This window comes from Zootoca vivipara, chromosome 12, assembly GCF_963506605.1.
Source record: "Zootoca vivipara chromosome 12, rZooViv1.1, whole genome shotgun sequence".
NCBI lineage: Eukaryota > Metazoa > Chordata > Lepidosauria > Squamata > Lacertidae > Zootoca > Zootoca vivipara.
The window spans coordinates 31972500-31998615 of NC_083287.1; the positions used below are offsets into that span (position 1 = coordinate 31972500).

The following is a 26116-nucleotide window of genomic DNA, read 5'->3' on the forward strand; positions in this document are numbered from 1 at the left end:
GCTCTACAAATCAACCCACAGCCCCACGTTTTCTAATCCTAATAAACAACCAAAAACTAACGAGCAGCCTCAGACTGCAATTCATTAAGTTAAGTGGGATCCTGTACCGTACGTGCCTATTTAGAAGTAAGAGTGCAACAATCCTAACCCCTTACCGGGGATAAAGACCCCTTGAATTACTTCTGAGCAGGCATGGTTAGGCTTGCTCTGAAAGTCCCATTTGTTCCCCCGGGATAAATGGATTACAGCCGTAGATGCCCATGAAGCGAAAGGGGGAGAAAATTGGAACGATGAGCAGGTAAATATGAACCACTTTCGCTTTCTTTTCTTTTCCTCGACGGCGTGCTTTTGTACTTTTTACTTTGCTGTTTTCATTTTTGATTATTTAGGCCCGCCCCATATCTCATCATCCACGTTTATTACTCGCCCGTGGAACTTAATTTCCCAGCGGAGGCATCGCCGGATTGGATCTATTGGAACTACATTACCCAGAAACCTCCAGGCCCTGCCGCCTTTCCTCTTTGCCTCTTCCCATTCGCTCACGGGGACTACGTTACCCAGAGGACCTTGCGGGGGGGAAACCAACGAGAACTACATTACCCGGAACGCTTTGCGGGACTTAAGCGCTGTCGTGGCGTTTGTGGGGTGAGCTGTGTCTGGCGAAAGAGTTTCGTAAAGCTCCCCCACTTTTGCCCGGCTGAGTGTCGGAAGAAGGCCGGCTTCGAGAAGGGCCCGTGGGTCGCAGGAGCGAGGCTTCACCGCGTCTCCTCGCCCACCCCACACAGAGGCAGAGCAAGGATGAGGAGGGCCGGGCTGAGTAAGTGGGGGGCAGTTGGGGAGCCGGGCCTAAGCGGCTTCTGGGGAAGAGAGGCCTGTTGCCAAGGCCCTGGCTGGTTGCTAGGGACCAGCAACCCGTTCTCCAGGTCTTCAGGCTAAATCTTCCTTTTGCTGCCAGGGCAGTGTTTTCCTCTTGGGGTGCAGGAGGGAGTTGGGGGGGTCCCTTCAACACCTGGCGCGGGGGCGGACAGGTTCCCTCTCTCTGTAAAGCGTCCCCTGGTCTTTGTACGTAGCTACTGAGCCCAGCAGGGCTTACTCCCGAGTAAAGTGTGCGTGCGTGAAATGGGCAGTCTGGACGAGAGGAGACGTGTTGTAACTTACTCCTTACTTACTCCTTGGTATTGTCTGCTCCCGTCGGGGGTTGGGCCTGTGAGCTGAACATCTCTGCAGCTGTTATTTCAGAACCCGCTGCGCGTTTTTGCTTAGGCACTCACTTGAGCCTTGTAAACTTGAGTGGTGGATCTCTACGGTGCCATCTGTTTCCTGTGATTCATGTTGTGCTGGCTGGTGTGTTTTCATTGAATTACAGCTGTGATGGGAGAAATTGTACTTCAGTTTCACTTTTTGAACCGAGATTCGAGTTCAGCGGTATAAGTAATCTAATGTTCTGTGAATGGGAAGGAACTGTCCATACTTAGTGAATTTTAAATTTAAGTACCCCCCCCCCCCAATCAGAAGCTTCATGTCTCTGAATACCATTCGCTGGACTTCCCATAGGCATCTGGTTGGTTGCTAATAGTAATATGAATAATAACACATATATTCTACCTTTACTTCAAGGAGCACAAGGGGGGGCACATGGTTCTCCCCACCCTCCATTTTATCCTCACAACAGCCTTGTGAAGTAGGTTAGACTGAGAGTCCATGACTGGTCCAGGGTCATCCAGTGAGCTTCACAGCTGACTGGCAATTTGAGTGTCCTAGTTTGACACTCTAATCACTACACACTGGTTCAGTGCTTTAACCCACAGCGCCCTATTTTCCCCCAAACTTTTTGGTGCAATTGCTTCCAACAATACAACTGTTCTTTTTCTAGCCAGTGCTTGAAGTGGGGTGAGAAGCCATCCCACTTCTTTTGACGCACACTTAATAGTGTCTGTCTTGACCATTCCTCTTCCTTTGCTCTCTTACATTGGGCACTGGTTTCAGTATCTTTGTCACAGAAAGCCTTTCAACTAGTAATTCCAATGCAGAAATGAAATGAGGTGCTCACTCTATACTTGCCATAGTTCAGTGGCAGAGCACACAAAATCCCAGATTCAGTCCCTGGCATCTCCAGGTAGAACTGGAAAGGACCTCTGTCTGAAACCCTGGAAGACCACGGCCAATCACTGTACTGTAATTTACTGAACTAAAAGGACCAATGGACTGACTCTGGATAAGACCCCTTTCATTGTTTCCAGGTCTGGTAGCAGTACTATGGAAACAGCAGCGTTTCCCAAAAGGATGCTCCACATGCAGCCTGGTCTTCATCAGGTTAATCACGTCCTGCTGAGTGTTGTGAAATTTTCTCTCTAGCAGTGAGTTCTGTGAAACAAACTCCCACTCTTTGACCTGCGACATATTTTTCTGTTTATCAGCAGCTCTTTGGTGGGTGAATGCTAATTTTCATGAATAAGACAGAAAATATCATTTACTGTTACAATGGTAATGTCAAGTACTGTAATGAACCCGCCTAATTTGGACAGCAGACTAATGGATAGCTAGGGTATTTGGCAAACTCTTAGTCCCTGTGGATTCATTAGGGACTTGCAGAGTTGCCCGCACAGTAATTTGGTTATAACAAATTCTGCACGATGAGGTGTTTTCTTCCCCCTCTTGTCTCCTCTTTACATATTTTTTTCCATATTTGGATTGATTTGTCAAAATTTACTCTCTTTGCAGTGCAGAAACAATTTGTTTCGGGTGTGGGGAACCTGTGGCTCAGGACCTAGTTGCAGCTGTCTAGGCCTATCTCTCCAGGTTACACCTTGTTAACTACATCCCTCACCATCCCTACTTTGCACCTTCATTAAGTGTTTTGACTTGGTTGGAATGTATCTTTGAACTCTGATAATGCCTCTTGCTTGCCTGGAAGGGAGGGGAGATAGTGGTGTGTACAAAGGTAAAATTTACCTTAGTTGCTCCACTCACCTTTGCCTCTGATCCTGCCTACTACTGATGTGTGATGTCAGAAGGTTGTCCAGAAGAGAGTGCAGCCCTTAGGTCAATGAAAATGGATCCCCATCCCTTATTTATTATTATATTTATATTCCACCTTGCCTCTAAGGAGCTCAAGAGACAAAGACTGGCCCATGGTCACCGAGTGAGCTTCATGACTGAGTGGGGATTTGAACCCTGGGCTCTCAGGTCCTAGTCCAACATTCCCACATCTGGCTATCACAAAGTTAAACAGCTGTCTTCTTGGCTTACCAGCATGGTTCCTTGTTTGAGTGTACAGTGGTACCTCGGGTTACGAACGCGATCCGTTCCGGGTCGCAGTTCGCAACCCGAAAAGTTCGTAACCCGAACCGCCATTTTGCGCATGCGCAAAGCGCTATTTACGCGCTTTGCGCATGCGCAAATCACACGCGCCGTGAAAATACTTCTGGGTTTGCGCAGTTTGTAACCCGAGTTGTTCGTAACCCGGGGTGTTCGCAACCCGAGGTACGACTGTAATGCTAAGCTCGGGATTCTGAGAGAACATTCCACATGTATCACAGCTGCATAGACCCTCAACTGAGCCAGACCCCTTGTATTTAGGTAGAGGAGGGTAGAAGAACTCTGAGGAGGGTTTCTGCTCCCAAAATAGTCATATGGGAGAAGATGGTCCTTAAGCTACGGAGGTCCCAATCTGTTTCAGATGTGATCACCAGCACTTTGAAGTATGCCCAGAGATGGACTGACAGTCTGCAGACCCGGCAAAATATAATCCCTCTGGGCTGTCTCAGACTAGCAGCAGCATAACCCATTGAAGTTTCTGGCAAGTCTTCAAAGGCAGCTTCCCATTCAGCATATTGCAGTAGTCTAATAAACATGTTATCAGGACATGGACAACTGTGGTCAGGCTGTCTGTCCAGGAGCAGTTGCAACTAGCTTCCACTGACTGCAAGGTCTATCAGGACCACCAGGCTACAAACTTGCTCCATGTGAAGAATGCAGCCTCATCAAGAACAGGTTCAATCTTACCTCCATTCTCAAATGAACCACCCATGGATGAAAACTGAGGAATCTTACCTGTTTATTAGCCCTTATCCAGTCCATTACAGCTTCCAAGCACTGATTCAGCACTTCCACTGCCTCACCTGACTGATGAGAAACATAAGTCAAGCTGAGTTTCATCAGTGGTTTCTCTCCTCTTTGCTAGACTGTCTTGTGAGGCATTAGTAGCACCTCACTGGTATTGCTGCTTTTTTTAATCACACAGAACTCAGGTGTGAGGGTATTTTCTTTGCTTTCATGTTGTCTTCTCTTGGGATCTTTGTGGTAGCAGTGTGGGGCAGGGACACTTGCTTCTGGTGATCAGGTATGTGGATGTTTGAATATTGCAATTGTGAAATTGCTAAGTGTGCACTAGAAGTGTCACTGGTGGATTTAAGAAACATTCTTGTGGGAGAGATGCAGTTTTGAGTCATTGTCTGAAAGTGACAGCTGAGATTCTGGAAGAATCTGACTGTGGTTTGCATGTTGCGTCAGTCATAAAACAGACAACATCTGGGTTAAGACATCCCTAGAGTGTGATACATAACTGAACTTTGACTGAGTAAAGTAATTATTTGATATGCAGCTTCCTAAGAAAAGTCAGTGAGCTGTTCTACAAGTTGCATAATGAATATCTCTGATATCTTTCGTTCTAGCCACTTGTAAATATTGTTCCAGCTAAACTCTGTGCATGGAGTTTTCACAGGAAAATTAATACACACACACACACACACACACACACACACAAAAATAAAAATAAATAAAAAATAAATAAAACAAAACTCATTATTTCACTTCTGTTATTGGGGGTAAAATAGTCTTCCAGACCATAAAGTTTTCAGTAAACTGGCAGAGTGTAAAGCATTTTGGCACTCCCACTTGGAGTGGGGTAGGCTTATAGGCTTGTAAACTTTTCAATTATAAACTTTACAGTTCTAAACATTGGATTTTATATTTATTTATTGTATTTGTATTTATTTATTGTTCTGACTGATTTGTTTGTTTTTATGTGGGAAGAATAATGCAGATCAACCAAAAGGATCATGTTGGCGACAAAATGCAGTCTCCTGCAATGTTTACATTAGGTGGACTCATGTAACACTTGCAATTACATCACTTGTGGTCTTTGTTGAACAGTCATTGCTCTTTAATGCAGGAAAAAGGTCAAAAGTACTTGCTATCTTTTTGCCTGACAGTTTTGTCTTTTTGTGGTGTCTTTGTTTTCGGAAAAGACAGAATCTCATTAACCAGTCTGTTGAAAGTTGTGGTAATGTCCGCTTCCCAAAGTCTCCTTAAAGTGGTGGACTACAGATTGAAGCACTGATTAAAATTGAAATTGGAAATAAATTAAGGCCAGTTAAAATTGCCAATAATTATTCTAAACAGTACATGTTGTATTTTCAGTTTATTTGGCTACACCGTGGATTTTCTTTCAGATGTGCACATAACAGCTTGTGTGTTGACTGGGGCAGCTTGTACTTTCATTGTGTTGAAAAGGAGTTCCTTGCTCATTCTAGTCTGGTGACTCCTATGACTTGCTTGTTCGGAGACTTGAATGTATGCAGCAGAGCTTTCAATTTTGTTTCCAAGTAGCTCTGCCATGCCATATTGCAGGCACTGAAGAGAGTTACAAACAGTACTTCCTTAAATCGTGAAAGCTGGGGTGAGGAACCTGGGGCCAACAATACATTGTTGGACTTCAGTTCCCAGCACCCAGCCAGCATGGCCAGTGGTCAAGAATGATGGGAGTTGCAGTCCAGCAAGAGATGCCACTAATGGCCTTGTTTTTGCATTTGTGTGACACAGCATGAAGCAACTGGTGTGTGTGTGTGTGTGTGTGTGTGTGTGTGTGTGTGATGAAATATTTACAGCATGGATTTGGGGTTTCTTTTAACACTTAAAATCTATGCTGTAAAAATGGATATTGCATGTATCTGGCTGTATCCATAACTGTCCACTAATTGTTGTAGTGTAGTAAATCTTTTGAGCCATCTGGTAGCATTTAAATGTACATGAGGAATTCATTCAGATATGAGTCTCTGTTCAAGTATAATCAAGATGGTGCATTCATCTGATCCAGCAAGGCATTAGCATTTTGGAAGGTGCAGGAAAGAACATTGATGGACCTGGATGTTTGTCAGGATGAAAGTTGTGGGAATGGGAGGTGGTTTTGGACTGTTCAATCATTTTTGAATGATATACACCGTGGGTAGGCAACCTAAGGCCTGTCGGCTGGATGCGGCCCAATCGCTTTCGCAATCTGGCCTGCGGACGGTCCGGGAATCAGCATGTTTTTACATGAGTAGAATGTGTGCTTTTATTTCATATGCATCTCTGAGTTATTTGTGGGGCATAGGAATTTGTTCATTTCTTTTTAAAAATATAGTCTGGGCCGCCACATGGTCTGAGGGATGGTGGACCGGCCCATGGCTAAAAAAGGTTGCTGGCCCCTGATATACACTTCTGGATCCAAAGGTTCCCTTTGGTTTGGAATTGTATGTGAAAAAGTTTTGTGTGGAGGCATTTGGTGGAGTAGGTAAAAATTGTTTGTGTTCCCTTCATTTCCTTTCTTCATACACTTTGGGTCTTCATCTTGTGTAATACCAATGCCTGCCTCAATCTCTTTAGACAGGTGTAATAAAAGGAAATTGCTCTTCCCCCTCTAGAAATCCTGTTTGTTTTGTTTTTTTGCTCTATTTCTGGGGTCTAAACTGATGTCCTTCTCAGGTGAAGGAGCTGCTGGCGGCAATTATGGCTACAGCAACAGTGGGTACAGTGTATTTGAGGAAGAAAATGAGAAGTTAACTGAAAGTTTGCGTTCAAAAGTCACTACCATAAAATCAGTAAGTATATTATTGTAGAAGCATTAAAACTGATGGCAGTACGTACATAATGCTTGCTCAATCAGGGTAATAGCAATATAGTTGCAAAAACTGAGACGGCTTAATTGAATTTGGGCAAAATATTGCCCATCAGAAGGCATAGTGGACTCATTCGTGGAACAAATTTTCCGTCTAATTGGATTTGAGCTCCCACTGACCTTTCTGGCTAATCAAGATATTAGTTACAGGTTGGGAAAGCAGAAGCGCTGCTTATTTGGCACACTGTGACTAAGAGTTGCACTCCCAAAGGACTTATAAGTCAGCAAGGTCAGTTAACCGACCTACCAGTAAACCATCAGGCTAAATTATTCCTATGCCAATGGAATAAGGTAAAGGTAAAGGGACCCCTGACCATTAGGTCCAGTCGTGACCGACTCTGGGGTTGCGCGCTCATCTCGCATTATTGGCCGAGGGAGCCGGCGTATAGCTTCCAGGTCATGTGGCCAGCATGACAAAGCCGCTTCTGGCGAACCAGAGCAGCACATGGAAACGCAGTTTACCTTCCCGCTGTAGCGGTTCCTATTTATCTACTTGCATTTTGACGTGCTTTCGAACTGCTAGGTTGGCAGGAGCTGGGACCAAGCAACGGGAGCTCACCCCGTCACAGGGATTCGAACTGCTGACCTGATCAGCAAGCCCTAGGCTCAGTGGTTTAACCACAGCGCCACCTGGGTCCCTATGCCAATGGAATAAACATAGCTAAATGGGCTTTGTCAAAGCAAGACAATTCTCATCCCCATCACCTTATGTTATTTGAACCACAGTGTGTCATGTGAGAGCAAGGGTGCTGCAGATAAAATACAATAAATCTAATTTGATTGGGCATTGTACACTAGGGGAAGGTAACTGTGCTCTACTGCAGGCTTCCCCAATCTGGTGCCCTCCATATGTTGTTGGACTACCACACCCATCAGGGAAACAGGCTGTAGAAGGCTGCACTATAGAGGTGGTTTAAAATACTCAAGTAGAATGAAAATGAAAACTGTGGTACGTTAAATAACTTGAAGCATCTCATATCAAGAAATAAAGAAATTTGAACAAAAGATTTGTAACATGACACTACAAAACGTCAATACTTTAGTTGCTATTAGTTTGAGAAGTTTTATACAGTATCTGAAAGCCGTAGACTAGAATTTACTATTATCTTTTAGAATATTTTCAGAGTTGACTGTATCTTGGATCTTTAAGATGATTCCAGAAAGCATATTAGCTACGTTTGATGTTTCCCAAAGAAACTTAGTTTTGCATGATGTAATCCAGTTAGCAGTATGGGATCACAATCTTCTTTTTTCTCATAGCTTTCCATTGAAATTGGATCAGAAGTTAAACAGCAAAATAAAATGCTAGCTGAAATGGTATGTATATGATTAAAGTATTCAGTTCCTTTAGATGAATTTAGAATTTGTTTATCTCTCTGACTGATAAATTTAGTTGCACATTCTTTTCTGAAATGTCTCAGTATATAATTTGTTGGGTTTTTATTTTTTTAAAGAACCCGTAATTTTGACTTCTAGTAGTAGATGTGCTTTTATTTCCAGAAATAAAATTTCTAGGTATCAATTTTTCAAACATTTTCATATGTTTACTTAAATTATTTTGAGATTTCTCCATAGAATTTGCATAAGCGTCAAAATATGCCCATACATTTTGTGGTGTGCCTGGCCAGAGTTTTCTTAATTAAAAAAGAAAAAGCGCTCTTTTCTGGTCAGAACTACACATGCGGAATCTGGATTTCCCCACCTGGATGATGAACCATGTTGTCAATTGGTGCCCCTCCCTTTCCAGTTTCATAGGTGAAGCTGAGCTTGTGGAACCCTTTCTAAAAAGGTAAAAATTCATTGCTCAGCTGTTTGGGAGGAAGAGCTAGAGTCAGACTCCACCAGATGGTTGGAAAGAGTTTAACTTTGAAAAGTGGCTCTGCAAGAAGAATCTCTAAAAGTCACTTTGTACACATGCTGCTTTGGATCAGGGCAAAGCTGTTTATTTATCACACACACACACACACACACACACACACACACACACACACACACGTGTGTGTGTGTGAGAGAGACATTTATATCCCACCTTTCCTCTAAGGAGCTCAAGGCAGTTTGCATGGTTGTCTTTCTGCCCCCCCCCCCAAATTCTCACAGCAACTCTGAGGTGCCATTCTTAGGAGTTTAGTGTTGCAAATTAAAATTGTATAAAGCACAGACTAATTTCCTACTTTGTTACCGCAGGACAATGAATTTGATACAACAAGTGGATTTCTTGGTGCCACAATGGGTAGACTGAAAACACTCTCCAGAGGAAGCCAAACAAAACTCTTATGCTACATGATGCTGTTCTCACTGTTTGTTTTTTTTGTAATTTACTGGATTATTAAATTGAGGTGATGGATATTCTCCAATACGAGATGATTTGCGCCACGTCAAGATCCTAGAAAGGTATCTGTGAAAAATGATCAGCTATTTTTTATAAACTGCATTAAGTATTAATGCGTGTGGTTCCTCAATGATTATCAGGCCAGAACTACATCTATTTTTAAAACCCTTATTTTGTAGGGTTCTTAAATTGAATTCCGCTCAAGGCTGAGCACTTTGTAGAGCCCCCCCCCCCCCAAGAGAGAAGTAACATTGTGGAGTGAAGTGTATATATTAAGAATGACGTGAAAAGGATTTTTTTTAATGCCTAAAAACACCAGTTCCACTTTCCAAATACCATTAACAATAAAATGAATGAATTGCATTTGATGATGATGCAAGGTTATACTCAGTTGTTGTTGTTTTTTAATGAAGTACATGATCGTGGCAAAGCAAAGTACCGTTAAGCCTTGTCGTTTCAATGGGAAAGGTCAGCATATGCTTAACTTTGGCTGGATTGTGTCCACGGCAGTTTATTCATTCCTGCAGTTAGAATTTACATTAACCAGAACTGTTAAAAAGAATGGCTGAGGTGTGGTGTTGCTAATTTTCTCCCTTTCTTAAGAAGCCTTGTGACTGTGGCTTTTTTTGTGGTGTTAGGGTTTCAACAAAATAGACAAGTGGTCCAACCCACAAGGAGTGAGCATGAAAGTGGGCTTCTGTGTCTGGATCTCTATGGTTCTTGTGTCCTGTGCATAGAACCATGGAGCTGAGAGGTCCTTCCAATGCAAGTAATCCTCTTCTACAGCATCCTTCATAGGTTGGCATCCTGCTCCTACTTAAAAGCCTCCAATGAAGGAGAGGCTACCACCTTCTGAGGTAGCCTGTTCCATTGTCAATCAGCTTATATTGGGGTGTGTGTGTTCTAATCCACTAGTTTTAATTCTGGACCAACAGAGACTAGATTTGCTCCATAATCTTTGTGACAACTCTTCAGATATTTGAAAATAGCTATCATAATGTACTTGTCTCTTCTCCAGGGTAAACTGCAACCTAACTTTCCACCTTTCACATAGGCTCCAAGTCCCTCAACCCCCCGCCCACCCCCCATTGCCTTCCTTGGAATGCATTCTAGCTCATCAGGATCTTTTGTGAATGGCAGTGCTCAGAACTGGACCTAGTACTCTAGATAAGGACTGACCAAAGCAAAGTAGTATTATTACTTCTTGCAATCTGGATACAATACTTCACAATAACAGTTGCCTTTTTAATCGCTTCACACTGCCAACTCATGTTTATTTCTTTAAACGTGTTGAACCCAGTCCAGAGTGCACATCTAATTCTGCTTTCCCTTTCATCTTTGTCATGAATCTCAACATAGCATTACCTCTTCACCCAAGCTCCCACTGCTTCCATCTCCTCAACCAGTTCTTATTGGTGAGACTCGGGTCTAGGGTGGCTGGTTCTCCTTGCCTTTTCTTTCATCTACTAAACGATAAAATTGTCAGCAAAACGGGAATTTATTAGACCTTTCATTCTTAGCAGAGGTTAGAATTCACAGTAGCATTGCTTCTGCTTACTGGGAGGAGTAAGGCAGTGTTGAGGATGGCACTATATGTGCACTGGTGCCGCCAATCCAGCACTTGGCTGCCTTACCTCCTAGTAAGTGACAGTGACGCTAGAGCTGGGAGGCTATTGCTGCAGCTCTGCCCATTGGGTGAGACACTCTTGGCAGAGTTTGACTTGCAACAGATATTCAGTTGTTTTATGTCTCCCATTACTATGTCTCTCCTCTTTGAAAGCTGCCTAATCTGATCTAGAAGACCATCCAAATCTTCTGCCTGCATTAGCAATTCCTGCAGTTGGTTCCAGTTACTGGACTGAGATGGCATTCTCAGTGCTACTAGATTGGGGCTGGTACTGTCAGCTTTGAGAACATTATTCAGTAGGCTAATAGTTCTGAGCCCCTCTATGGGTTAGGCAAAATTGTTCCAAATCAAAATACTGCTACATTATTTATGTTTTCGTTAGTTAAACCCTGATAGTTTTACATAGATGTACTGGTTAATATAACAGCAAATGTTTCTTACACTTTCCTAGGTGTCAGTCTCATTGAACTTAATTGGTTCTAGTTACAGGTAGGTAGCCGTGTTGGTCTGAGTCGAAGCAAAATAAAAAAATTCCTTCAGTAGCACCTTAAAGACCAACTAAGTTTATATTTTGGTATGAGCTTTCGTGTGCATGCATCTGAAGAAGTGTGCATGCACACGAAAGCTCATACCAAAATATAAACTTAGTTGGTCTTTAAGGTGCTACTGAAGGAATTTTTTTATTTTGCTTGAACTTAATTGGATTTACTTCTGAGTAGATATGCATAGCATTGCATTACAGTATAAATTGCTATCTGTGGTATAGACAGTGTCATTTGTTTTTTCTTGCAGATTAAACTATTTTCTAGAGTTGTAGTCTTCAACCTTTTCAGACCTGGGCCCCACCTTTAACTTAATGTATTTCAGAACCATTTTCTTATTAAGGTAAATTTATATGGTGCCAGGGCTGCTTTTGCAATCCACCTTGGATTAGGCCCAACCCACCAGTATGTAGAGCAGTATACTAGACTAGGAAGCTCTGATCAAAACCCAGGTTGTTGAAATACTGTACAAGCATATTTGCAAGCCTCAGGAAGGAGACAGAGCACAAAAATATTTGGAGCTGCTGTGATGGCTACAGACATTCTTTCTGAGAAGTAATGCCAAATTGATTAATTCAGTACAAAATACTTCCTGAATATGGAAATTCCTTACTTTGTCAGCCAGTTTCCTGGGACAGCTGCAGGACAAGTGATGCTGCAGCAGTGAAGTAGTTTTCCAGCTGATTACATGGTCTCACTGTATCCCAATTTGTGGGAGCTCTTTAGGAGATATGGGGCTTTCACCTTGGCAGGCTGCCATTTTTTCAGAAGTTAAGAGGGGCTCATCTTAACACAGTTCCACTATTTTAGGAAATGGTAAAAGAGCATGCAGTCTTGGAATTTATCTTTGAGAGGTCTTTGTAAAGAAAGGCAGCCTATAAATATTTTAAATAAGCTATCCCAACTTCTGCTTGCCAATTAGATGATAACCCATCTATCTAGAACCTCAGACAATCTAGTCTGCCATTATGAAATTACCCGGAGCAATGTACTGTGGAATTGTATGCACTAGAGGTGAACGATTAAATAATAATAATAAAATCTCTAGATTGCAGAAATGGTCGAGTGTATACACTGAGGGGATCTTGTGATGGGCAACTCAGTTGTACTGCATCTTATCTTTAATAAGATTAGTCACACGATCCCATTAACAAGGGTTGAGGGGAGGGTTCAGGTCATCAAGATTTGCCATTCCACCAGGTCTATAAATACATGGCACCAGGGCTTTTTTTCAGGGAGTAGTCAAGGGTACGCAGTACTAGCACCTCTTTTTTGTTGTTAAAACATGCAGCACTTACTGTAACAACTTCATGGTGAGCACCTTGGAAAAGAGCACGGCATAGCACCATATTGGCAGGAGCAAGGATATAGTTATGCGTTCATGTGCTTTAGAACTCCTTTCTGCAGATAACTTTTAATATTTGTATTTTTTTAAAAATACTCAAATGAAATGTGTCATGATTTATAGTTAATGTTATAAAATTTTAAAATGGCTGCAATTTACTGAAAACAGCACTTCCATTGTTGTAATTCTTAGAAATGGTGGGGGAAATCCTATCCAGAATTCATATATTCATTTTGCTTGTTATCTTCCACAGTGACTCTGCTGAAGTAGGTTAGTGACTGGCCCAAGTTTACCTAGTGAGCTGTGTGACTGGGTGAATTTGAAGCTTCCCAATCTAAGTCAGGTAATTTAATAGCTAGAAGAAAGGGAGAACAGAGTTTACCAGCCCAAAGGCCTTTGGGGCAACAGTGCCTACAGCTTTCTGGGTAGAACATCAAGGTCAGAGGGAGACCAACTCAGATCCCATTCAAAAGCTGGCGAAGAAGTAACTGCTGCAATGCTGCTTTTCCTCTTCCCCTCACCAATCTATATTTCTTCTGCATCCCTCTATTATATTGTGAGCAGAGAAGGTCTCATTTTTAAATATCTGTATGGCACTTAGAAGATGTTAGAAATCACCAAAGTGCTTAATATTAAACTAAGCTGGCTTAATACCCCCACTTCAAAAAAAATGTGAATGGGGGGTTGGGGTTGGGGGCAGAGAAAGCCACCTACTGAAGAAAAAACATGCATAAATCTAGAATTTGACACTCGTATTTGTCTTTTAAAATCCTAGAACTGCTGCCTCACCTACAGTTTATAAGAACAGAAAATTAGATCTTACTCTTTATTCCAACATTGTTATTTCATCACTAATTTTTTTAAATGAATGAATTGATGAATAGTTCTTGTTTTGTAATCATAAAACTCAATAAATATATTTTTTAAAACAGTTCTGTAGTAGAGAAAATAATGTGAATTTAAAACTCTTGGTATTGAGCTGTCATGACGGTAGGACTTTGAGCTGGGTAGGCAAGTCCAGAGACCTCTCACTTCTTGATTGAGTGGGGCACCTGGGAAACATTCTATTGTGACTAGAGTTCTTGCCCCTTTTTTCTCTTCTCTAGCCAGTCCTTCCAACTCTGACGAGCCAAGCAGGTGAGACAGACTATCTGTGTGGCTGCTTCAGTCCCTTTTGCCCAGGAGTTCCAGACTTAGGATTTAGTAGGCTGAGAGCAGGGCAACTAAATAGCAAACTAAGGGGGGGAAAGGGATATTTCTCACTATGGCTACTACCCCCGTCTGTCTAGCCTGATGAAGGCCAGCCATGTGGACACATAAGGGGCAAGAGATCAAAACAAGTCCTTTTAAAGCAGGCAAGTTTTAAGATAGCAATGTGCATTGTGAGCAGTGAAAGTTGTTATTATGAAAGCCCATCATTTTTTAACTGTTTCAGGATCTGAATCGTCTATTTTAAATGTAAACTGCCTCACTCTTGCACTGTCCAGATGGGTAAGGCTTTGTTTTTGCTTCAGACAAAAGAAATAGTACAAGCCAGTTCTTCAAAATTTAAAAATATTTTTTATTCAGCTTAGTACAGAGCCACTGTTTGCAACTTATTGCAAAGTCAATTACCACTTCTTGATTGTCAGATGCGTTAACAAATTACACTAATTTAGCCAACCAGATAGAATTTTAGGGGGTTTGCTTTGTAACATGTTCTGTGAATTACCCATTTTAATTGCCTCCTTGCTGAAAACGGCTACACTAACAATAAACCTAAACAATTACTCTGGAGCAGCCTAGATATGTGCTGTGCACACACAAAGGTGTGCAATCAATACTTTGCTATTCCAATTGAGGAATTGCCAGAAGCTTTCCTTTGAGCAGAGAGGATTCACACAGGCATTTAAGAGACTCTATTGGTATTTGAAGTTCTTCTTGACACATGATGAGGTTCTTCTATTATATGGAATTTAAAAGCAAATAATCAACAATTGTACTTCTACAGCAATTAAAAGCAGGCCCAGAAAAAACTTTCTGGTGGAAAAGTAAATAATTTTACATTGTTTGGCAAGTGTGCAGAAGCTGTGTGGCTCAAGCAATCTTTACCAGAAGCTACTGCTCAAAGCTCTGGTTTTTGTGACATAATTAAAATGTTTTAGCTTTGTAAGAATAACCAGAGAAGTAGTCCATCTCTCTGCCCAACCAGAGAAAGAGTGAGCATAGGTCATGCCATATAATATTTGAGGTAAAATAAGGTTGCACGTTTGTTTCTGGCAATTATTAGGTATGGTATCACCATATAAGGCACAATCCCAGCAACATGAATGTTAAGATCATTCAAGGTAAGTAACTCTTAGAATAGATTTTTTCCTCACTTACAGAATACCCAATTCAGCTAACAGAAATGTAAGCAGAGATCAGCAGGAGTCCTGGGAGTTACTTCTTTGGTAAGATGTCCATGTACTTGCATATAATAGAAAGCATGACCTCATCAGCACCTGCTCCTATGGAGAGCAATCTAGAGTCTCTGCAAAGGAAAAACAAAGCAAAAATAACATTGGCAAAATGAAGATTGTCCCATCTGGCAACTTTTAAACACAACTGCAGTTAGGTGTTCTTATCACTGCAAAGAATTTTAGGTTCTGAAAGACGTTACCTTCTTCCCCATTACATGAATGAACCAATAAGTCTGGAAATGGAAACTATTCAGCCGATATTCAGTATCATTTAGTCAAAAAACAACTACACACATCAGCCCTCATTTTTCTAGGGAAAGGGCATGGCTGGCTGGAACGCTTAACAAGAGCATTCCACAACGTTTTCTTGCAGATCCTTCCTCTTGCTTTAATTTCTTACAAGCATGGGAAGGACTGCCTCAGTGGTATTCTGTGCACGCAGAAGATCCCTGAGTATCTCCAGGTAGAGTTAGCAATTTCCTATCTGAAATCCTGGAGAGCCTCTGCCCTGTCAGTGTAGATAATATTGAAGAACAAGAAGAGTTTGGTTTTGATATCCCGCGTTATCACTACCCGAAGGAGTCTCAAAGCGGCTAACATTCTCCTTTCCCTTCTTCCCCCACAACAAACACTCTGTGAGGTGAGTGAGGCTGACAGACTTCAGAGAAGTGTGACTAGCCCAAGGTCACCCAGCAGCTGCATGTGGAGGAGCAGAGACGCGAACCCGGTTCACCAGATTGAGTCTACCGCTTTTAACCACTACACCACACTGGCTATTGAGCAGGATGGACCTATAGTCTGACTTGGTATAAGGCAGGTTCCTATGTTCCTCAGGGGATAGCTCTGAATATTTAACACTTTGTGCCCATGGAGGCAGCCCAGTCTTTGAAGTGAATGGGGAAACTTACCAACTGAATATATTCACCCAATGAGACAATATATGTGTGCCTCCTCCCATATGAAAGAACTGCTGGGTTGAAGTATGTGGGTTGAAATAACTACAGTAGCTGGTCAAATTAATTTGTCCAAGCAAGTGGGATTTCTAAACTACTTGCATGAGAAACAAATTTTTTTTAAAGTGCACTTGTAGTAAGGGACACATACCCACAAACAATGTGTCCATTTGTACAATCATATAGCCAAGATATTCCATGAAAACTCTTGCATAATAATAATAATTTATTATTTATATCTGGCTGGGTTCCCCCAGCCACTCTGGGCGGCTTCCAACAAAACAGAAATTCTAAAATACAGAAATCCATCAAACATTAAAATACAGAAATCCATCACACATTAAAAGCTTCCCTAAACAGGGAAAGTAAAAAGAGTGACACAGAGAAGGAAGCTGACAAATAGAAATCCCAGAGCGTGGCAACTGAGGTAAGCAGACTTTTTGTAAATTCTTTTTTCCACAGCACTGGGGGGGGGGGGATGTTTCCATAGCTGAGAGCAATTTTGGAAAGGTTAACCCAAGAACAAGACAGCTGACGGACTGTCAGCCTGACTAAAGTATTCCTCTATGAAGCAACTTGCAGCCCAAACGCAGCAGCCAGATGCTATGGGATATGATGGCTGTAGTAACGCAAACTGACCTATGCGTCAGACGCTTACTATGCGTCAGACGCAGAAACATCACCAGGGAGTGAGGTTAAGGGTACATGCTGCTCAGTTATGAGAGACAAACCCTACTGTGACAACGTCATTGAGAACAGTAATGAAGTCTGAGCAAAAGTAGGAGCATTTATTGAAAAGCTTTCCCCGTCCCCAGAAAAATAAAATGAATAAAATACTGAATATCTGGTGGGGGGCCGGGCAAGGGGGATGAGGAATGAAGTCAATCCCTGACTTTCATTTGAGGAAGCAAAGTTTTTCAAAGGAATTTACCAAATACCCTTGCAGAAAGGAAGAATAGAAAGGCAGGGAGGGGACTGTCTGTAGCATTTCTGCTACCGCCTGGCCAGGATTCAAAGATGGATACTTGCACATACAACTGGAACTTTATAAATTGCTTTTGGCTGAAGAGTTTCAATTCCCAAAAGTACGATTTGCATTTTAAACTAAACAGCGAACAGAGGTCATGATCTTTGCTGAAAGACCGATGCTTTGCAGCTGGCTCATAAATGGGCATAATATAGAACAGGTAAAGAAAGTCCTTCAGATACCTGGGCATTGTCTTTCAAGCCAATGGCAGCTGGAAGGCACAAGCAGAATTCGCTGATCTGACAGCCCAAAAGAATACTTCTGCTATTTTTTATTTAAACCGTAGCAGAGGAGTTAATAATTTATGTAATTAGGTTCTTTCAGGCCAAATCACTAACCCACTCTTATGATGACCCTTAGTTTTACACTAGAGTCGGGGACATAATATAGAGCAATTCAATCTAAATTTCTGAGGACTATTCTTCAAATACCCCATTTCATGCCAAATGCTGGCCTATGTCGAGGTCAGCCTTCAGAAGGCCAAAGCCAGGGCTTGGCTTGCCATTTTCAACTTTGCCTGAAGCTCACCTTCCACCCAACTGGCTCAGCCCCACTCACCCTTCAGGATGGCGGTCAGTGCATGGGTTAAGCCAACCCACAAACGCCAGCTATATGGCTTATCCCTGGGCTCCCTCATCCCTCTGGGACATGAAAAAGCTGGAGTGGCTCTGAAACGGCCTACTGTAAGATGTTGAATGCCAGCGCAATTTAGGTTCAACCTCCAACCACACTCTGACTCCAACCACTCAATAACCCAACTAACTATCTCTTAGTCAGCAACCCATAACCTCCCACACTGCTCTGCTTATGGAGATCTGCTAGAAACTTCACTGAGCCCCTCTTATCTGCCAGGTTGATCAGAAACATTTTATGTCCTACTTCTCTCAGACCAAAATGCATCTATCACTCTTAGGGTGGCAAAGTACTGTGTTGCAGAAAGCAACACATGCCAGGAACTGTTGTTAAGTAACTTTCACCTTTGGAGTTTGTGCTATGACTATAATTTGTTTAATGCTGATGACCATTTTAATTCATTTTATGCTACTTTTATTACTTTGTTTTATTTCATTCCCCCCCTTATTATATACATATAGACGATGTGCTCCTTATCCTGATTTCTTAATGCTGGCCATCGACTGTAATAATAAACACTTGAACTAAACAGTGGCTTGCCTATTTAGCACGATTCTTGTGTGGGTGTACACTTTTCTGAATTCCATCAGTTGAACTTAAAATATCAAATTGTGATGTACTGGTTAAAACAGGGTTGTGAAGAAATATGTTGGATGCATGGATTTAATAACGTGAAGATACCTTCCCCATATTTATATTAACTCCAAGCGTACAACACCTTGCCGCAAACCATTAAACCTCATTTAGGAATAAGAATGCATACCACTGGTAATTTTTTTAAGAAACAAAACATTTAAATCAAAGGTTATTTCTTCTATCTATATATTGATCACAGAGTATTCACTCACCTGTAGAGTCTGCTCACCAGCACCTCATTAGTGAACCCCATTCCTCCCCAGAACTGGAGACAACTATCTGTTAATTCCCGAGCTAGACGCCCTGCCTTTAATTTAGCCATGGATGCAAATTTGGTCACATCATTGCCACAGATATACAGAGCTATAATAAAAGAAAACATAAAGAATACATTTTAAGAATGCCTATATGGATATTTTGTTTGCTAGGTTTTATAGTTAATTCTGTCTTTCTTCCATCCATCATGGAACCCAAGACGGCATACTTGCAGTTCCATTCAAGCAGATACCACAGCCAGACCTGCTTAGCTTCAGCAAGGTAGTGGCTTAATGTGTCTCCATGGATGATAAGGCTATCGATGGCTGCTAGCCATAATGGCTATGCATTACCTCCAGAGTCAAAGGTGGTATGTCTGAATACCGCTTGCTGGGATTCACAGGTGGGGAGAGTGGTACTGTTCTGCTTGTGGGTTTTCCAGAGGCATCTGGCTGGATGTTGCATGAGCTGGGCCTTTGATCTGATCCAACAAGCAGATAAATTCTAACAAAATAGTGCGGGGGTTTCCCCCCAATACTGTCTATGCATGAATGTAACAGACTCCAACTTGCACAACAGGAGTTTATCTTCTCCAGCCAGCAAGCTCCCGAGCACCCTCAAAATCTGCTCTGGAAAGTTGAGGATGGGAACACACCCTATTCACACACACACACACCTCGTCAAGCAGATACCTGAAGCAAAACTTCAGTCCACTTACCAATAGCCCGATAGAGTAAAGATCGAAGGAGTTCCACCTCCGTTGCTAATTCTGCCAGGCGAAAGTGCACTGTTTGGTTATGAAGTATTGGCTGGTTGAATGCCTTACGCTGGCGAGTATAATCAACTGTCTCTTGTATCACATTTTCCAGTGGCATCAAAACTATAGGAATTAGAGAATGGAAGAGGAAGTGAGTTTAATGAATGACTTTTCCTCAAAGGTTATGAACCCTAATCTTTTGAATTTTACCAGAGAAGTGGCCCATAATGATAAGGGTAAATATGGTTGTGTGTGTGTGTGTCCCTAGAGCCTGTGGTTAAACAATGACTGCTTCGTTCAGACGTAGTCCACATACCCATGTGCACCGTTCCATTGCTCTTCTTCACATGTGTTTCTGTGAATGGACCACTGAAAAGCATTGTGGGCGAGATGATGAGAGGCAAAAATGAAAGTTCCACCTGTGACGACCCATTCACTCATGTAAGTCCTCAAGCAACAAACAATAATGTTCATTCACAGAGGGCCTGATTCCCCAATTCAGGGTAGGGTAACTTGCAACCTCCAAACAAGTTAGTGTTTGGAAACAGCTTTAAAGGACAACTTTAAAGGACAAGAAGACGACGTGTGAGGTGTTTTCAGACACAGAAGGGAACCTTGTGGGGAGCTTTGCATGTGTGTTAGAGCTTCTGTGGGACTCTGGATTGCGGCAAAGTAGAGCTTACAGTACTTTGTTCACCAAGAATTCACCCCATGAATCTCAGCCAAATCCTATTTCCACTGAGCCACAGCAAACCACTTTATAAACCGTCACAGTGGCAAAACTGTTTTCAAGGGTTGAGAAGGGAGAGAAATCCGTTTAATCTTCAGCGTTAGTGCTTAAGAATCCATTAGTTGCAAAGCAACTGGAAGCCTTCCTTTGTTAAGACGTTTTCATATCCCAGACGAGTTCTCAGCGTAACACTGAAGGAAAATGACTTTTAAGTGTTACTGTGCCTCTGAACATTTGACACTGCCTGCCATTTTCCATTCCCCCTGCTGCTTCCGCACAACAAATGTGTAGCCAAAAATAGTTATTCCCAGCATTCATGTGAAAACATATGCAGCTTCTCAAGCTGAAGTTGCTTTGTTGCTATTTTACAGCTCACTTAGCAAACTCAGGTGTCCCTTTGTCAAGGGTGTTGTGGCAGCGCCATGTCCCCTGGGTCGCCTCCTGACATCAAACAGGCACCTTCACTCTGCTGGTCTAGGCCAGCGTTTCTCAACCACTGTTCCGCGGCACACTAGTGTGCCGCAAGACGCTGGCTGGTGTGCCGCGACGTGCGGCGACGAGAAGGGCGATTTGCATTGTCACGTGCCTGGCGGCCACCAATAAGCAGCACTGACCCGCCGGAAAGCAATACTTCTCCTCCTCTTTCCTAAAGCTCAGTGCAAACGAGCCTGGCGGCCGCCAATACACAACACTGACCCGCCGGAAAGCAATATTTGGCAAGTGTTTCTTACAGTCATAATTATAATATAGGGCGGCACAGAGTTAAATTTTTTAACTTTTTTAATGGTGGTGTGCCTCGTGATTTTTTTCACGGAACAAGTGTGCCGTGGCCCAAAAAAGGTTGAGAAACACTGGTCTAGGCAGTGGCTGAAAAAACTTGTATCAGAAAACCTATCCAGACATTATACTTACCGTATTTTTCGCTCCATAAGAGACACTTTTTTCCTCCTTAAAAAGTAAGGGAAAATGTCTGTGCGTCTTATGGAGCGAATGTGTGGTCGATCGCTGGCTCCCTTTCTGGCCCCGCCTCCTTGCCCAGGCCTCCGTTGTTGAATGTTCTGCAGACGGAGGCGGTTTGTTGCCCCAGCAACATGTGACTGGCTGATTAGATTATCTGTCTGGAAACTGTAGAAACGGCTCCCTTTCCCTTCCTAAAGAAGCTGCAGAACTGTGAGTTGAACCCCATAAAAACAGAATTTTTTTCCCTTTGCAAAGTAAGCTCAACAATTTTGAGCTGATCCTCAAAAAAATGGGGCTTTTCCACTTTGCTCCTCTAAAAAACTAGGTGCATCTTATGGTCAGGTGTGTTTTATGGGGCAAAAAAATACAGTAACTTAAATGTCTTGCTGATACCATATTTGCTTTTAATTGGTTTGTATATTTTTGTCATGTTAACCATAGAATTGTAGAATTGGAAGGGACCACGAAGGTCATGGAATCCAACCCCCCTGCAACACAGGAATCTCTTGCCCAGTGTGGGACTCGAACCCATGACCCTGAGATTAAGTCTCATGCTCTACTGATGTACCTGTTCTATATATAACTGCACTTGTATACCGCTTGGATAATTTTATCTTATTCTTTATCAGGAGGTTCATAAATTTTCAAAATGAATAAACTACTTAAGACCTGTGTGCCATGACAGAATTATTATTATTAATTACCTGCTCTTTGCTCTCAAGATCCCAGGGTGGGTTACGATGTTATAACACAGTAGTCCTCCTAGTGGTGCCGCAGTACAATTGCTGGCACATTTGGAAAGCTAAGCAGGGTCTGGTATGGTTTCAAATTGGGTGGGAAACCGTGTGTTGATATTCCTGCATTGCAGAGGGTTGGACTAGATGGCCCTGAGGATCCCTTTTCAACTCTACAATTCTATGACTGCATGAGTATTTAAAAAATGGTTCAAAACAACATAAAAAGGAGGTCGAAACAAACAAACAAAGACTCCAGTACCACTTAGAGACCAACTAAGTTTGTTCTGGGTATAAGCTTTCGTGTGCATGCACACTTCTTTAGATGGTCTCTAAGGTGCTACTGGAAGGGACCCGGGTGGCTCTGTGGGTTAAACCACTGAGCCTAGGGCTTGCTGATCAGAAGGTCAGCGGTTCGAATCCCTGTGGCGGGGTGAGCTCCCGTTGCTCGGTCCCAGCTCCTGCCAACCTAGCAGTTCGAAAGCACATCAAAATGCAAGTAGATAAATAGGAACCGCTATAGCGGGAAGGTAAATGGCGTTTCCGTGTGCTGCTCTGGTTCGCCAGAAGTGGCTTTGTCATGCTGGCCACATGATCTGGAAACTATACGCCGGCTCCCTCGGCCAATAATGCGAGATGAGCGCGAATCCCCAGAGTCGGTCACGACTGGACCTAATGGTCAGGGGTCCCTTTACCTTTACCTTAAGGTGCTACTGGACAATTTTTTTATTTATTTTGACTGCGTCAGACCAACATGTCTACCTACCTAAGAAAGTGTGTCCTAAAAATATGCAACTCAAGTGTCAAAAGCCAGGATAAAGAGGTATGTATATTCAGCATTTGCTGGAAGCTGTATCATGAAGGTGCCAGACGCACCTCTGTGGGGAGGGAGTTGCACAAGTGGTAAAAGGTAAAGGACCCCGGGACGGTTAAGTCCAGTCAAAGGCGACTATGGGGTTGCGATGCTCATCTTGCTTTCAGGCCAAGGGAGCCGGCGTTTGTCCACAGACGGCTTTCCGGGTCATGTGGCCAGCATGACTAAACCGCTTCTGGTGCAACGGAACACTGTGACGGAAAGCAGGGCGCACAGAAACACTGTTTACCTCCTGCCACAGTAGTACCTATTTATCTACTTGTGCAGGTATGCTATCAAACTGCTGGGACAGAGCAATGGGAGCTCACTGTTGAGGGGATTCGAATCACCAACCACCTGATCGGCAAGCCCAAGAGGCTCAGTGGTTTAGACCACAGCTCCACCCATCACACACCTTTTGCAAGTGTTAATCTGTATTTCACACCATAGGTTTATTTCAATTTGCAAGCTGCCTTGGGTGCCTTGGCAGAAAGGTGGCATACAGTATAAATAAAACAAGGGGAAATTAGCGAAGATTGGAATGCAAGCATTCCCTTGGTCTCTTCATGAAAGTCTCCTGCTTTAATTGACATGCTGTTGTAACAGCCTGGTGTATTTCTAATTGTTTTGTATTTAAACAATGTTGTGTAACTGGTTTACATGTTTTGTAAACTACTTGGATGCCACCATGACATTAGGCAGTATATATAAAGAAATAAAATGGATTGTATCAATGCTGGGCATAGTCAGAACAGACCCACTGAAATTATATTATGGTAATTTCAATAGGTCTGCTCTGAGTAGAAGCTGGTTGGCAGCAACCCAATAAAACTTTGTTTCCCATAAGGACTGCAGAAGCAGAATTCAAGCATTGATTTCTTGCACTTATTATAAGAACATATAAAAGTGACCTCTATAATAAAATTAAGAAAATGGCATTTCCAACAGGGAGTTTTGTTTTTGTTTTTTTAATCCATCGTAATGGCATTGTGAAGCAGATGGCAGTACTATGTGTGTTATAAAAAATGCACTAAAAACCCTAGTTAAGGAAAGGGGGGAAAGTTAATTTCTTATTATTTTGGGTGCTGAGCGAAGCAGAGGGTAAGATTAAGTGCAAGAAAATTCTACACATTTTCTAGGAGGACCTTTTCGTAATAAGCATGTACAGCCGAGTTCTGAAAGGCCCCCTGGAAAAATGACAACTGCTAACTTATAAGAACATAGGGAGCTGCCTTATACTGAGTCAGAAATGGAACTTTTTGTTCTATTTGTGGACTCCTGCTTGTTGAACTTTCATTTATGTATTTTTCTGCACACAGACCGTCAAGGATGCAGAAGGGAGGAAAAAACTGACTTTGCCAGCGCATACCAAAGTATTTGGTGTTCAGCAAAAGTAAGGGCTTTCAAAATCCCCATCAAGATATGGCTGTGTTCTAGCACCAAAAAGCATTTTGTACATTGTTATGTAAGGGACAGGCTTTATCACTGTCCAAAAGACTTACTGTTGGCTACTCCCCACATTCGCTCCTCTTGGAATTGCAACATCTGATACGTAAAGCCCATTCCTTCCTCCCCAATGAGGTATTTTCTGGGAACTCTGACATCTTCAAAAAAGATTTGTGCCGTGTCGGATGACCGCATGCCCATCTTGTCGATTTTTTTAGCAATGTGAACACCTAAAAATAAGTGTTTGTGGAAAAACAGACAGGAAACAATTAGTCCCAAGCGCAACTGTGGTATTTTCTTTTTAAAAGGTATAACCAAGAGTCTTCTGTTTTAAACACATAAGATGTTAAAATTTAAGAACACATGCAAGTGTGTGGGTTTTTTTTTTTTTAAAAAAAAACCAACCCTAAGATAAGGTAAATACTTCCATTTCTACCTCATCTGTAAAAACGGTGGTGCTGTTGTTAATCAGCAAATCAGAATTCTCAAGATTTAAAAAAAAAGGTCTTGCTTTTCATAATCCTGAAAAACAGGAACAGCTTCCTAATGAGAGTAATCTGAGTTTCAAACTGAAAAATGTCAAAACTGTCCAGGTTGCTTATTATGGTAAAACGTTAGAATCTTGATTAATAAAGGAAACAAAACATGTAAAAAAATGCAGAGAATTAGTATGAAATTTATTCAGTCTTTCAGTGTCATTCAAGTATCTAAACCCTTGAGAATGTACCCTCCATTCCCATCCAGAATATGGTTCTGAGAGCAAAACACAACGCAACAATTAACCTCGGGTCATTCCAGGATAAGTGAGCTTTTTAAGAAAAGCATTTGAAGAAAATGGGAAGGAGTGGGTTGAGAGAAGGGAAAAATTCATCTTTGTTCTCTTAGCTGGGTGGAGGTCAGAATGAAATAGATAAATGCTATTTTCTTTAAGGTCACATGACCTGAGACAGTCAGCAAAACAAGGCTACGGAATCATCCTGGGACTTCTTCTCTTTTTAACCATGTGTTGGCATGCCAGGGATAAGCAGCTCTGTGTCGGACTATATGTACAGTATCATAGGAAGCTGCCTTAGACCAAGTCAAGCCATTGGTCTGCCTACCGGCAGCTCAGCATTGTTCACTCTGGCTGCTAACAGCCTCCCAGGGTTCCCCCCAAGGAGCTGGAGGCAGTGTACATAGTTTCCCCCTCCCCATTTAATCCCATGAGTCTCTAGGGCTCTTCCACTTAATGTTTCAACCTTGCGTGTGTAATTAAGCCCATTAGCAGAGTGGAGTTCACAGTGACGCATGGAAAAACGGACACATGATTGAAAACATCCTCCAGATTCCAAATTCAAATAAGTTTCTGAATCTTGGCTGCCGTAGCAAGGTCCTAATTTGTTATGTTTCTATTGCCACTTGGTCAGAACTGCACGCACATTTGTAATTCTAAAGGAATCAAAAGTCCACAGAATGAGCAGCTGGACTCAGTAAAGTTCAAAAACTAAGAGAGGTTTTTCACCCTGGTTAGGATTACTGGCCATTTTTAAAAGAAAAAGCAAACGGGCTGCAAGTTTAGCTCTGTTATGACCAGACTTGGTTTTGGTGAAGTCCATAAATGGGGCTGCCCTTGAAACTGTCCCAGAAACTCCAGCGGGTGCAGAATGCTGCAGCGAGGCTCCTCAGGGGGTCTCTGCCATGGGAGCATATTCACCCAGTGCTTTACCAGTTGCACTGGCTCCCGGTGGAGTATAGGGTCAGGTTGAAGGTGCTGGTTTTGACCTTTAAAGCCCTTTGTGGCTTAGGGCCCTCGTATTTACAGGACCGCCTGTAATAACCATAGTTTAGAGGTCCTGGGCCCTAAGGAAGTCAGACTATCCTCCACCAGGGCCTTTCAGTGATGGCTCCGGCCTGGTGTGATGCTCTGTCCGC

At 42.4% G+C, this 26116-nt stretch overlaps 2 protein-coding genes across 4 annotated transcripts in view; one reads left to right on the plus strand and one right to left on the minus strand.

Moving 5' to 3' along the window:
• The first annotated feature begins 594 nt into the window (after positions 1 to 594).
• On the plus strand, positions 595 to 24590 carry BET1 (Bet1 golgi vesicular membrane trafficking protein). Of its 3 annotated transcripts, none has more exons than XR_004693425.2 (5): positions 595 to 817; positions 6745 to 6860; positions 8198 to 8254; positions 9122 to 9328; positions 24079 to 24590. XR_004693425.2 is itself a non-coding variant. In XM_035128940.2 (4 exons), the coding sequence occupies exons 1-4, from the start codon at positions 799 to 801 to the stop codon at positions 9275 to 9277; spliced, it is 348 nt and encodes a 115-aa protein (XP_034984831.1). In that variant the 5' UTR covers positions 595 to 798; the 3' UTR covers positions 9278 to 9498. The 3 variants fall into 3 exon arrangements, 1 of the variants encoding a protein (XP_034984831.1); XR_009558399.1 differs by lacking the exon at positions 24079 to 24590 and adding an exon at positions 15862 to 19351; XM_035128940.2 differs by lacking the exon at positions 24079 to 24590 and having other exon boundaries at positions 9122 to 9498.
• The window catches only part of LOC118091708 (probable acyl-CoA dehydrogenase 6), a 61594-nt gene continuing 49795 nt past the window's right edge, over positions 14318 to 26116 (minus strand). Inside the window, exons 6-9 of the mRNA XM_035128939.2 lie at positions 24262 to 24435; positions 19444 to 19605; positions 18683 to 18833; positions 14318 to 15292 (exon numbers count right to left, since the gene is read on the minus strand). Of these exons, the coding sequence (XP_034984830.2) occupies positions 15202 to 15292; positions 18683 to 18833; positions 19444 to 19605; positions 24262 to 24435 (578 nt within the window). The 3' untranslated portion in view covers positions 14318 to 15201. The remainder of the gene's footprint in view (positions 15293 to 18682; positions 18834 to 19443; positions 19606 to 24261; positions 24436 to 26116) is intronic.